Raw genomic sequence first — 13,819 nt, 5'->3', positions numbered from 1 at the left:
GTCTGAACCCTGGTCTCTGCACTGCAGGTGGATCTGTACCAGCTGAACCACCAGGGAACCCAAGAATACTGAAATGGGTAGCCTATCCCTTCTCCAGGGGACCTTCCCCACCCAGGAATCGAACTGGGGTCTCCTGCATTGTGGGCAGATTCTTTACCAGCTTAGCTACCAGAGAAGCCCAGTGTTGAGATATAACTGACAAAACATTGTGTAAATTTAAGGTATACAATTTGCTGATTGTATATATATATATGTATTGTAAAATGGTTATCACCATAGAGTTAGCTATCAGTTCCATCAAGTCACATAGTTACCGTTTATTTTTTGTGATGAGAACATTTAAGATCCACTATTTAGCAATTTTTAGATATATAGTTCAATATTATTAACTATATTTGCTGTGCTATGCACAGATCTTCAGAACTTCTGCATCTTATGTTTGAAAGTTTATACACTTTGACCCTCATCTCCCCAATTCCTTCCTCCCCTGCCACCCAGCCCCTGATACCCATAGCTCTAGTCTCTATTTCTTTCAGTTTAGCTTTTTTTGTTTTTAACTTCTAAAAATTGAAGTCCAGTTGAGTACAATATTGTAGTAGTTTCATGTGTACAGCATAATGATTCAACAGTTAAATATACATCACAAAATGATTACCGCAATAAGTCTGGTAACCACCTGTCTCCATATAAAACTATTACTGTATGATTGACTGTAGTTCTTATGCAATACGTTACATTCCTGTGACTTATTTATTTTATAGCTAAAGTTTGTACCATTTAATCCATTTCACTTATTCTGTCAAAGCCCCACCTTCCTCGCCTCTGGAAACCATCAGTTTGCTTTCTGTTTTTGTTTTGTTTGGTTTGGTTTGGTTTGGTTCTTAGATTCCACATATAAGTGAAAGCATACAGTGTTTCCCTTTCTGATTTATTTCACTCTATATACCACCCTCTGAGTCCATCCATGTTGTTACAGATGGCAAGATTTCATTCTCTTTTATGTTTGAGTGGTTCCATTGTTTATATATAGCACATCTTTATACATTCATATATTGGTGGACATTAAGGTTGCTTCCATATCTTGGCTATTGCAAATAATTGCTACAAAGAACATAGGGGTGCATACATCTTTACAAATTGGTGTTTTTGCTTTCTCTGGGTAAATAGCTAGCAGTGAACATGCTGAATCATATGATAGCTTGATATTTGGTTTTTTGAGGAAACTCCATACTGTTTCACATAATGGTTGCGGCGATCTACATATCCACCAACAGTGCATGGGTGTTATTTTTCTTCCATATCCGTGGTAATACTATTATTTGTTGTCTCTTTGATGACAGCCATTCTGACAGATGTGAAATGATATCTCATTGTGATTTCAATTGCTGTTTCTCTGATAATTAGTGATGTTGAACATCTTTTCATGTGTCTCTTAGCAATCTCTTTGTCTTCTTTGGAGAAATGTCTATACAGAAATTTTTTTATATTGAGTTATATGAGTCCATTATAAAATTAATAAATCCACCCTTATTGCGTATATTATTCAGAAATACCTTCTTTCATTCAGTAGTTCAGTTTGCCTTTTCATTTTGCTGTTGGTTTCCTTTGTGTGCAAAAGGATTTTAGTTTCATGGAGTCCTATTTGTTTATTTTGCTCTAGTTTCCCTTGCCTGAGGAAACAGATCCAAAATGATATTGCTAAGACCAATGTCAAAAAGCATACTGCTTATGTTTACTTCCAGAGTGTTATGGCTTCAGGTCTTTTGTTAGGTCCTCAATCCATTTTGAGTTTATTTTGTATATGACATAAGAAAATGTCCTACGATAACCCTGTATGCAAGACAGCAAAAGAGATGCAGATGTATAGAACAGACTTTTTGACTCTGTGGGAAAGGGAGAGGGTGGGATGATTTGGGAGAATGGCATTGAAACATGTATAATATCATATAAGAAACGAATTGCCAGTCTAGGTTCGATGCAGGATACAGGATGCTTGGGGTTGGTGCACGGGGATAACCCAGAGGGATGGTATGGGGAGGGGAGGTGGGAGGGGGGTTTAGGAGTGGGAACTTATGTATACCTGTGGTGGATTCATGTTGATGTATGGCAAAACCAATAGAGTACTATAAAGTAAAAAAAAAAAAAAAAAATGGAAGTAGCTCTCTACGTCATTTTATAATTTTGCCTTCTCAGTGTAGATATATTGACTATAGAAGTGTGGGTTTATTTTGGGTTCTGTCATCTGTTCCATGGATCTATGTATCTGCTTTTTAATAGTATCACAGTATTTTGATTCTTAGAGTTTTGTAATAGTTTGAAATCAGGGAGCATGATGCCTTCAGTTTTGCTCCTCTTTCTCAAGAAGGTTTTGTCTCTTTGGGGTCTTTTGTGGTTCTATGCACATTTTAGGCATATTTTTCTTAGTTCTGCAGAAAAATGCCTTGGTATATTGATAGAGATTGCATTTAATCTGTAGATTACTTTGAGAAGTAAAAACATATTAAGGACATTAATTCTTTCAATCTGTAAACACAGTACATTTTTTTAGTTTGTGTAATCTTAAATGACTTTGGTCAATATCTCATAATTTTCAGAGTACCTCTCTTTTTACCTCCTTGGTTAAGTTTATTCCTGGGTATTTTGTCTCTTTAGAAACCTGTATGCAGGACAAGAAGCAACGGTTAGAACTGGTCATGAAACAACAGACTGATTTGAAATTGGGAAAGGAGTATGTCAAGGCTGTATATTGTCACCTTGCTTATTTAACTTATTTGCAAAATGCTGGACTGGATGCATCACAAGTTGGAATCAAGATTACTGGAGAAAATGTCAACAGCCTCAGATATGCAGAAGATACCACTCTAATGACTGACAGTGAAGAGGAACTAAAGAGCTTCTTGATGACAGTAAAGAGAAGAATGAAAAAGTTGGATTAAAACTCAACATTCAGAAAACTAAGATCATGGCATCTGGTCCCATTGTGTCATGGCAAATAGGTGAGGAAAAAGTGGAAGCAGTGACAGATTTTGTTTTCATGGGCTCCAAAATCACTGTCGACGGCAGCCTCAAAATGAAAAGATGCTTGCTCCTTGGAAGGAGAGTTACAACAAACCTAAACAGCATATTAAAAAATAGAGACATCACTTTGCCGACAAGGGTCCCTATAGTCAAATCTATGGTTTTTCCAGTAGTCATGTATGGATGTGAGAGTTGGACCATGAAGAAGGTTGAGTGGCAAAAAATTGATGTTTTTGAACTGTGGTGCTGGAGAAAACTCTTGAGTCTCCTGGACAGCAAGGAGTTTAAACTAGTCAATCCTAGAGGAAATCAACCCTGAATTTTCACTGGAATCACGGATACTGAAGCTGAAACTCCAATACTTTGGCCACCTGATGGTGTCCATATGTGTGTGGATTTATCTCTGGGCTTTCTATTTTGTTCCATTGATCTATATGTCTGTCTTTGTGCCAGTACCATACTGTCTTGATGACTGTGGCTTTGTAGTAGAGCCTGAAGTCAGGCAAGTTGATTCCTCCAGTTCCATTCTTCTTTCTCAAGATTGCTTTGGCTATTCGAGGTTTTTGTATTTCCATACAAATCTTGAAATTATTTGTTCTAGTTCTGTGAAAAATGTGGCTGGTAGCTTGATAGGGATTGCATTGAATTTGTAAATTGCTTTGGGTAGTATACTCATTTTCACTATATTCTTTTGGACACTAAATAGATGCAATTTCTGACAATGAAACATCAAGAGACCAGAATTTCCCATTATAACATAGGCATTAATAGACCCAGAAATGTATTTGAGTGGATATAGCAGCAGTCCTCACACAATGGAAATACCACAGTTAATTATGAAACCAACTTGGTCCGAAGGGCCTGTGGTACAGAAAAACATGGTCCATACCCTATGTCACCTACTCTGGCTACACTGATATCAGCCCCTATTTTCTTGTCTTCAGATTGTGCCTACCGTCTCATGGGTTGGGGAGGACCTTTGTTCATATTTTGGAGGAAATCAACCCTGTGTAACTCACAGATTTGTTGGCTGAATATGTTTTTGTGAACTAAAGTTGGATGATTGCCAAACTAAAACTTAACTCGGTATGCAATAGAAAAACACAGGTGGGGGGAAATAATCTTAGTGGGCAGAGCTGTAAGCAATATACCTGGTCATCAGTTCTGTGAGGCTAGAAAAGTGTCTTGAGGTAAAGATATGCATGGACTCCTGGGGAGTGGTATATTTCTTGGCTTGTTGGTCTGGAGCCTCATAGGAACACGGTTGGTGTATTCAACACAGAAGTTCTGGAGAAGTGCCATCTGAAAGAACCAATACATTTGAACAGAATGTTTGGTTCTTGGTGTCTCATGGAAGTGCTTATAAGAAAGCATGTAACACAGAGGAGGCATTGAACAGTTAGAGGGTGCAATGAGTGGTTCTATGGGTGTCAGCAGCTCCTACCCTCTGCTACCCAAGTCCTTATGTAATGGCTAAAACGGTGGTGGCTGATACGAAATAGACACTTCTATCACTGCAGTTGACTTGACTTATGCCCTGAGATGTTAAAGTATATGCTAAAATCACACAGGGAACTGTACTCAATATTAGGTGATAACCTATAAGGTAAAAGAATCTGAAAAAATTATATATATATATATATATATATATATATGAACTGTTGTGCTGTACATCTGAACCTTACATGATATTGTAAATCAACTATATGTCAATAAATAAATTATATGCTAAAATACCCCCCAAAATGCACTTCTTCCCATAAATAACTTAGATGTTGCAGCCGCTGGCCTTTCAGTAACAAAGACTAGTTCTGTGACCTCAATAATGTACCATTTCTCAAGGAGACCGTTCGAGAGGATAATGATCACACAGGATCCTTTTGATTCCTAACAGGGAGGTATTTTGTCTCTACTGACATTGATACATGTTCTAGGTATGGATTTTTCCTGCCTGCTGTGTCTTAGCCAGCATCATTTTCTCAGGGCTCACAGAGTATCTGATTACTAGACCCATCTAATGTCTCCTTAGATCAATGGAATCTTTCTTCTTTTAAGTGAAAGAGTTTCCACTACAGGCACATGATCAAGATATGTATTGATTTTTCATTACTTTCATTATGAGGAAACTCTTGACCCTATGGTATGCTACACAAAGCTCATACATAAGCAGCAAGGAAATTACTCGGGAGTCACACTGTTTAGGGGGTATGGTGATGTCCTTCAAGATGCGGCCTATAGTCTGAAACGATGGCTCTTCAGTGGTTTTTTTCTATGATAGCGAAAATAGATTGGCGGCCTAGAAGCCCATGAATCAAAAATGGTCTTTCTTACTGTCACTTCTGGTTATGGAAGTGCTGGATCAGAAGGTATGTACATAAATAATTTAAGTACTAGTATTTCTCCAGATGGCTGCACCTGTTATACACTCCCACCTGGAGCTCTGGATAGTTCCCACAACCCTTCAATCCCCACTTGTAGCAGGTATCTCCTTGATTTCTGAGTTTTGCCTTACTGTGATGAAAGAACTTGGGCACTGAGATGGTATATCTGCATAGGAACCCTGCTCATGCGAGCTCTTGTGAGTCTTTTCCTTGCTACCAGTTGAAGAGGAGCAAGATGTAATAATTTAGGGCTTCAGATTCGTGGAACTTTTAGATAACTGGAAGAGACAGCTGGATGTACCTGAACTGAAATAGAAGGAAACTTAGAACCGTTGGTCAGTTCTCTCTTTAATTTGTATATATGCAGGTCAGGAAGCAATAGTTAGAACTGGACATGGAACAACAGACTGGTTCCAAACAGGAAAAGGAGTATGTCAAGGCTGTGTATTCTCACCCTGCTTATTTAACTTATATGCAGAGTACATCATGAGAAATGCTGGGCTGGAGGAAGCACAAGCTGGAATCAAGACTGCCGGGAGAAATATCAATAACCTCAGATATGCAGATGACACCACCCTTATGGCAGAAAGTGAAGAGGAACTAAAAAGCCTCTTGATGAAAGTGAAAGTGGAGAGTGAAAAAGTTGGCTTAAGGCTCAACATTCAGAAAACAAAGATCATGGCATCTGGTCCTATCATTTCATGGGAAATAGATGGGGAAACAGTGGAAACAGTGTCAGACTTTATATTTTTAGGCTCCAAAATCACTGCAGATGGTGACTGAAATTGAATGAAATTAAAAGACGCTTACTCCTTGGAAGAAAAGTTATGACCAACCTAGATAGTATATTCAAAAGCAGAGACATTACTTTGCCAACAAAGGTCCGTCTATTCAAGGCTATGGTTTTCCCAGTAGTCATGTATGGATGTGAGAGTTGAACTGTGAAGAAAGCTGAGTACCGAAGAATTGATGCTTTTGAACTGTGGTGTTGGAGAAGACTCTTGAGAGTCTCTTGGACTGCAAGGAGATCCAACCAGTCCATTGTGAAGGAGATCAGCCCTGGGATTTCTTTGGAAGGAATGATGCTAAAGCTGAAACTCCAGTACTTTGGCCACCTCATGCGAAGAGTTGACTCATTAGAAAAGACTCTGATGCTGGGAGGGATTAAGGAGGAGGAGAAGGGGACGACAGAGGATGAGATGGCTTGATGGCATCACTGACTCGATGGACGTGAGTCTGAGTGAACTCCGGGAGTTGGTGATGGACAGGCAGGCCTGGAGTGCTGTGATTCATGGGGTCGCAAAGAGTTGGACACGACTGAGCGACTGAACTGAGGGACAGTTCTCTCTCTCTGGACATTTCTTCTCCTGAGTTAAATGGTGAGGATAGTTCCTATCTTCTTTATCTCATCATTGGCTAGGGAGTGGATACTCACGTATTCTATCTGAGAAGTTTTCTTAAAAATGCTGGTTCCTCAGGACCAGGGTGTCTGAGCAGACACAGTACTGAGTGTTGGCAGAAGGAACACAGATAGGACAGTGAGAAGTCAGTAGGAAGTTTATTTTCCAGTTTACACAGATGCCCACAAACTCCGAAATGGCAGACTTTCCAGATCAGAGTGTTATAATGATATCACGTGTGATAACAATTTCATAAACAGGGGTGGAGATATTCACACCAGGAGGGCATATATTCTCTTCTGACACAACTTGAGCCTTCCCTGTTATGATCCCATTTTCTGGAGAGAAGAAGCAAAGCTGTGTCAGGCAACTGGACTCCACATGCAAGCTACCCTATTCTGCCTTTTGCTGTGTCTGATGCTCAGCCCCGTTTCTCAGGCTCGCAGCTGTTAGGAGCCTCGCCCGTCTGCCACATTGAATAATTGCCCACACTGCCTCTATGTCTTGTGTTTCCTTCTTACTCCAATACCTTGTTCCTTTTGCTTTCTGCCATGTCTCAGTTCCACCTTGACAATTTGCCCTTTCTTCACATTTCCCCTTCTCTGACATGAATGCTCAGCAGGAAATTTCTTCACTTACCAGGTGCTTCTATCTCCCAGAAGAATCTTCTTGTGCTAACACCACACAGACAGCTGGTAAAACGAAAATTACCGTAAGGAAAAAAGACCGTGTCAGAGACTTCCAGTGTGTTTTTAACCTGAAGAGAAGAGGGTGAGACAGGGTTAACGAGAGTAGACCTGACTGAGGCAGCCCTGGAGTGACCGTTAAGCAGAGTAAACATTTTCAAGGCCTACACTGAAGGGGGAACCAGGGGTTTCCCCCACACATCACCGGTTAATACATTCAGGGCCAGACTTGACTTTAATGAACTTTTGGTAATTCTCTTTATCAGCTCTGATGACCTTTAACCTGAATTGTTAAAAAGATGTCTTCTTGGATGTGGTGATGTCAAAGTTTTAAAGTTGGGTTTGAAGATATCCTCAGATACCATACTTGTTTCTGTCCCCTGGTGTGGGAGTCAACCCACCTTGAGGGTCTGGCTAACATTTAACTCATCAACTGATGTGTGAAATGTTCTTTGTTTTGAGGAGTGGACGAGTAATGGGGCTCACCATGGTTGGACTGTGTTTAGTTCTGGACTGAAGTTCCCAAACTGGAGTAGACAGGAAATGATTTCAGTGAGCTTGTCTTTTGTCTGGTGAACCAAGATGGTTGTGGAGATTGGAAACATTATTTTGTCTGCTCTGATGTGGTGGCAAAAAGCTCACCAAACAAATACAGCAGGGTTTATTGTCCCTAGTATCCTGCCTTCTGGCTTTGTGATGTGGCATTTATCCCCTGAGTGTCTCATTTTGCTTTTTATGAGATGGAGGTGTTGATACTTACATATCTAATTTATGAGTCCATAGGTTTCTGGTTTTGTGTATGGTAAAGAGCTTTATCAAGGTGAAGTACTATGTGTGTTGTACAAATAATACATACTTGGAGTCTGAAAGCACTTGGCCAACTAGTACTTGGTGCCTGATTTCCTCCTCAAATAGGATTATAAAACCTTTACTCAGATACAAACTCTAAGGAATGACTAAGATACTCAGATGGGAGAAGAAATCTGCTGAGGTCATACCTGAGAAGCGAAAGTACCAAAAGCTTCCTGAAAAAAGCTTCAGAAATATATTCTGGAAAAGGCATGCTCAACAGCATTTCTAGCATCATTTATATCTGAATAAATATCAGAAACCCGATGTAATTCAAGGATTTTTGGTCACTGTGCAACTTGCCCATCTCTTTCCATCTGTTTCCTAAAAACCCTAAGGAGGCCTTGAAGGAGTTGGGGATTGGTATCAAATACAGAGAAGCGAGAGGTCTCGGATCTGATATGAAGAGTCACTGAAGCCAGTGGGGAAAGGTATTGGAGGTAGGGCCTGGGAAAGCCAGTTCTGGTCTGATAGTCTCCCATCAGTGGGGGAGCCCATGATTACCTCATGGTTGCAGCTTCCCTCTCATCTACCATGGCCTCCTGAGCATAGTCTCCCTCAAGCTCATCACTTCACAGGATGGGGGTAGGGACGTGGATGGCTCAGTTCCAAGAAGCTCCTTTCTCACTGACACTCAGTCTTATCCGTCTTTGTTTTTATCCCCTCTCTTATTGCTTTTCTCTCTTCTCTCTTCTCTTCCTCTGGTGAAGTATCCTGACATGCTTTTAATCCTCCACTAATTTATTCTCTGTATACTATCAATTCATTTTTTAAAAGATTTTTTATTATGGTAAAAGTCATATAATATAAAACATACTATTTTAGCCATACTTCACTATACAGTTTAGTGGCACTAAGAACATTCACATTGTTCAGCAACTGTCACCATCATTCATCTTTCCATTTTTCACCTTCCTAAACTGATACTCATGACTATTCCAGGAATCATGTATTGATGTGAGAGTTGGACCATCAAGAAAGCTGAGCATCAAAGAATTGATGCTTTTGAACTATGGTGTTGGAGAAGACTCTTAAGAGTCCCTTGGACAGCAAGGAGATCAAACCAGTCCATCCTAAAGGAAATTAGTCCTGAATATTCATTGGAAGGACGGATGCTGAAGCTGAAACTCCAATACTTTGGCCACCTGATGTGGTGAACTGACTCATTGGAAAAGGCCCTGATGCTGGGAAAGATGAAGGCAGGAGGAGAAAAGAGGATGAGATGGTTGGATGGCATCACCGACTTGGTGGGCATGAGTTTGAGCAAGCTCTGGGAATTGGTGATGAACAGGGAAGCCTGGTGTGCTGCAGTCCATGGGGTTACAAAGAGTAGGACAGGACTGAGTGACTGAACTGAACTGAATTGAAACTGATCCTCTATCCCTAATACCAGACCACCTTACCTGGGTCCTGATAAACCTGTTTACAGGACAAGAAACAACAGTTAGAACTGGACATGGAACAACGTACTGGTTCAAAACTGGGAAAGGAGTATATCAAGGCTGTATATTGTCACCCTGCTTATTTAACTTATATGAAGAGTATATCATGGAAAATGCTAGGCTGGATAACTCACAAGCTGGAATCAAGATTGCCGGGAGAAATATCAACAATCTCAGTTATGCAGATGATACCACTTTAATGGCAGAATTGAAAGAGGGACTAAAGAACCTCTTGATGAAGGTGAAAGAGGAGAATGAAACAACTGGCTCAAAACTCAACATTCAAAAAACTGAGATCATGGCATCTGGTCCCATCACTTTATGGCAAAAGTAGAAACAGTGACATTATATTTTCTTAAGATTCAAAGTCACTGCTAATGTGACTGAAGCCACAAAATTAAAAGATACTTGCTCCTTGGAAGAAAAGCTATGACAAACATAGCATATTAAAAGCAGAGACATCACTTTGCCAACAAAGGTTCTTATAGACAAAGCTATGGCTTTTCCTCTAGTCACGTATGGATAGGAGAGTTGAACCATAAAGAAAACTGAGTGCCAGCGAATTGATGCTTTTGAACTGTGGTGTTGGAGAAGACTCTTGAGAGTCCCTTGGACTGCAAGGAGATCCAACTAGGCCATCCTAAAGGAAATCAACTGTGAATATTCATTAGAAGTACTGATTCTGAAGCTCCTAGACTTTGGCCACCTGATTTGAAGAGCTAACTCACTGGGAAAGACCGTGATGCTAGGAAAGATTGAGGGCAGGAGGAGAAGGGGATGATAGAGGAGGAGATGGTTGGATGGCATCACTGCCTGAGTGGACATGAGTTTGAGAAAATTCTAGGAGATAGTGAATGACAGGGAAGCCTGGTATGCTGCAGGCTTACAAAGGGTTGGATACGACTTAGCAACTGAACAGCAATCCCTATAAAACAGTAACTCCCCACCCAACCTCCCCACTCCCTAACCCCTGCCTCCAGGCACCTACCCATTATTTTCTGAATTTATAAATTTGAGTATTCTATCCATACCATCACTTCTTCATCCTTAAAGTGGACATAATAATACACACATTCCAAATGGGGTTTCTCTGAAGTTCAAGGCAAAAGCATTTGTAGGTGACTTCTTTATAAGATAATGTTTCACTTCATATCAGTAGTGATGACTGAAGTTGTTTAGGAGGGAATTTCTCTTTTTCCTCCCCACTTACCATAACCTCAAATTCTTCACTTACCACTATGCATTGAGATATAAGATTTGAAACTGCAAGTGTTATCACATAGCCCGTTGAGTTGTCAATTTGAGAAGTTGTCAGATTCGCTGAAATTACGTTCTGTCTAGATATGGCAAAAGAGGCAGAAATCCAAAGTCAGATCAAAGTCCAGGATTGAGGTAGCCTGGGAGTTAAAATGGAAACAGGGGAGGCAGAGAGAGCAGGGGGACAAAAGGAGTAGGGAAGATACAGAGGCATCAATGCCATCACTCCTAAGGATCTACTTTGCATGACGCCCACCTACAGTCTCTCTATGTCCAGCCAAGACACACCTATTTGGATGTGTGGGTGCTAAGTTGCTTCAGTCATGTCTGACTCTTTGCAACCCCATGGACTATAGCCCACCAGTCTCCTCTGTCCAAGGAATTCTCCAGGCAAGAATACTGGAGTGGGTCACTGTTCCCTTCTCCAGGGGATCTTCCCAACCCAGGGATTGAACCCACACTAGTACCACCTGGGAAGCCCACCTATATGGATATCTAGACGTGAACATAGGATATTTAGATTTTGGGGTTTTTTTGGTCAACTAATGAGGGCAGAGATATGGGCTGAAAGAGCTGATTTCCCTTCATTTCAAATTCCTGACTGAATCTCAGTGGTTCTATTTGAGGTAGAAGTGATTTGATTGCATGGTTTATTTTAGCTTATTATGCACTTCCTTCCATTTTTCTTGTGAAATCATCCCATCATCCAGGGAAACTCCTTCTCCTCCACTAGTGGAAGGATATGAAGCTCTAAGAATCTGAAATATTTATTGTATCAATGAATTCAGTTTTAATAGGATTCATTTAGCTCAGCTTTGTTTATCAACTCGCTGTTCCTCAGACCTAAATTGAGGGGAACCTGGAAGTACTACGTAGTTAACCTTAAAGAATTGACCCCCAGCATACCTCGCGTGGGCTTCCCAGGTAGTGCTAGTGCTAAAGAACTCACCAGCCAATGCAGGAGACATAAGAAACGTGGGTTTGATCCCTGGGTTGGGAAGATAACATGGAGGAGGGCATGGAAGTCCACCCCAGTATTCTTTCCTGGAGAATCCCGTGGACAGAGGAGACTGACGGTCTATAGTCTGTGGGGTAAGGAATCCACCTGCAACGTAGGAGACCCTAGCTCAATTCCTGGGTCGGGAAGATCCTCTGGAGAAGGGAAAGACTACCCACTCCAGTATTCTTGGGCTTCCCTGGTGGCTCAGCTGGTAAAGAATCCACCTGCAAGGCGGGAGACCTGGGTTCAATCCCTGGGTTGGGAAGATCCCCTGGAGAAGGGAAAGGCTACCCACTTCAGTATTCTGGCCTGGAGAGTTCCGTGGACTGCATAGTCCATGGGATCACAAAGAGTTGGACATGACTGAGCGACTTTCACTTTCAGTCCATGGGGTGCGACCCCATGGGATTTGGACACAACTGAAGCGACTTGGCATGCACCCCCACACACACACATACCCCAAACACAGCCTCTGCCTTCTTTGCCTCTTCCCCTTAGAGAAATCCCCAAACTTGTCAGAGATCCTTTTACCAAAATTTCCAAGGCTCCATTCCTGTCTGTTATGTGCTCCTTTCTCCATATTCTGTTACATGTCAGTGTTTCCTTGGGCATTCCTGACTTCTTTCTGAAACTCAGTGCCTCCCTATTCGCGAATACATAGACCCCTTTCAACGCCTCTCCATCCACCAATGTTAGAGCTGGAGGCCAGTGTTGTTACATCATGGCTCTGCATACAGGAACAGGTCCAAGGCAGGATCCCAGAGCATGCTTCTACTGTTTCGTGATTAGAGAACCATGCTCAGACCTTGCAGACTCTGAACTCCAGTGTGTGAGGAGGACCATATAAAGAAGATGAGACTGTTGCCAATGAAATGACAAGGATTATCTCCATTGGTGGATCAGAACAACCCTTTTTATTGGGTAGTGACCAGGGACATGGCCCTTGTTGTCCGGCTCAAACATCTTATTCAAAGTTTAACCCACAGCTATAGACCAAGCTCAGATTCCTGCCTATGTTTCTCTTTTGTGGCAAAAGGAGAGACTGATAAAAGGATAGAAAACTGAGTTAACGCAAAGTAGCTGTAGGTTGTGGATTCGGTAACCTCTCCAACAGGTTCTGAACAGGGAGAAAGTGAGACATAAGACACAAATAGTAAGGATTCCTAGAATGGTCCTCTTGGAGCAGGAAAATAATATTTAGGTGCATAATGTGGGTTTCTGGGTTGGCAAGAGGGTCGTCCATGGAAGATTCTCTGTAGGGAGGAAAAGTAGATGACTTACATTTGCCCTTGAGCTGTGCCAGTCCGCAGTGTCAGGCAGAGACCCAGGAGCAGGGCAGCAGCACTGGTCTTGAAGAGAAGCTGAAGAACATGCATGCTGGAGGAATTTGGTGCTCAGGAAGCCTGTGTTCCCAGGAAGCAGGATAGTTCTTTATAACTCTACCAGGATGACCCTGGAGCTATCGGGACAGGTTCACTTGGCCAAAATCATCACACCTGAGGGATTTCCCTCATTGCTAACTTTTTCTTATTGTGTGTGAGAAAGGTCAGTGTTTAGCTGGAACTTAATTAAGGAGAGAGAGGAAGGAATGAATTGGACCATTTCCATTTGTTTTTCAACATTGAAGTGTTCCTGGCTCATTAAGATAGATCCTGCCTTAGCTGTTTTAAACAGGATTCTTTCCTTTTCTAAGTCCTACTTCTTAATCCTCGTTCTGAGTGTAAAGACCCATGAGGTGTCCTTTCCCTTTGTCCTGTGTGTGACACATGTCTTACTCTCAATGCCT

The 13,819-nt window shown here is 41.4% G+C and overlaps 1 protein-coding gene across 1 annotated transcript; it reads right to left on the bottom strand.

Moving 5' to 3' along the window:
• Nucleotides 1-6,938: 6,938 nt before the first annotated feature.
• LOC101114011 (prolactin-inducible protein homolog) lies at nt 6,939-13,440 on the bottom strand. The gene is made up of 4 exons (XM_004008130.5): nt 13,315-13,440; nt 11,011-11,113; nt 7,439-7,556; nt 6,939-7,137 (listed from the first exon to the last, which is right to left on the bottom strand). The coding sequence occupies exons 1-4, from the start codon at nt 13,407-13,409 to the stop codon at nt 7,013-7,015; spliced, it is 441 nt and encodes a 146-aa protein (XP_004008179.1). The 5' UTR covers nt 13,410-13,440; the 3' UTR covers nt 6,939-7,012.
• Between the last annotated feature and the right edge of the window lie 379 nt (nt 13,441-13,819).

The sequence above is a fragment of the Ovis aries genome, chromosome 4 (assembly GCF_016772045.2).
Source record: "Ovis aries strain OAR_USU_Benz2616 breed Rambouillet chromosome 4, ARS-UI_Ramb_v3.0, whole genome shotgun sequence".
Classification (NCBI taxonomy): domain Eukaryota; kingdom Metazoa; phylum Chordata; class Mammalia; order Artiodactyla; family Bovidae; genus Ovis; species Ovis aries.
Note: the sequence above shows the minus strand (reverse complement) of the source record. Positions and strands in the feature narration are given on the sequence as shown.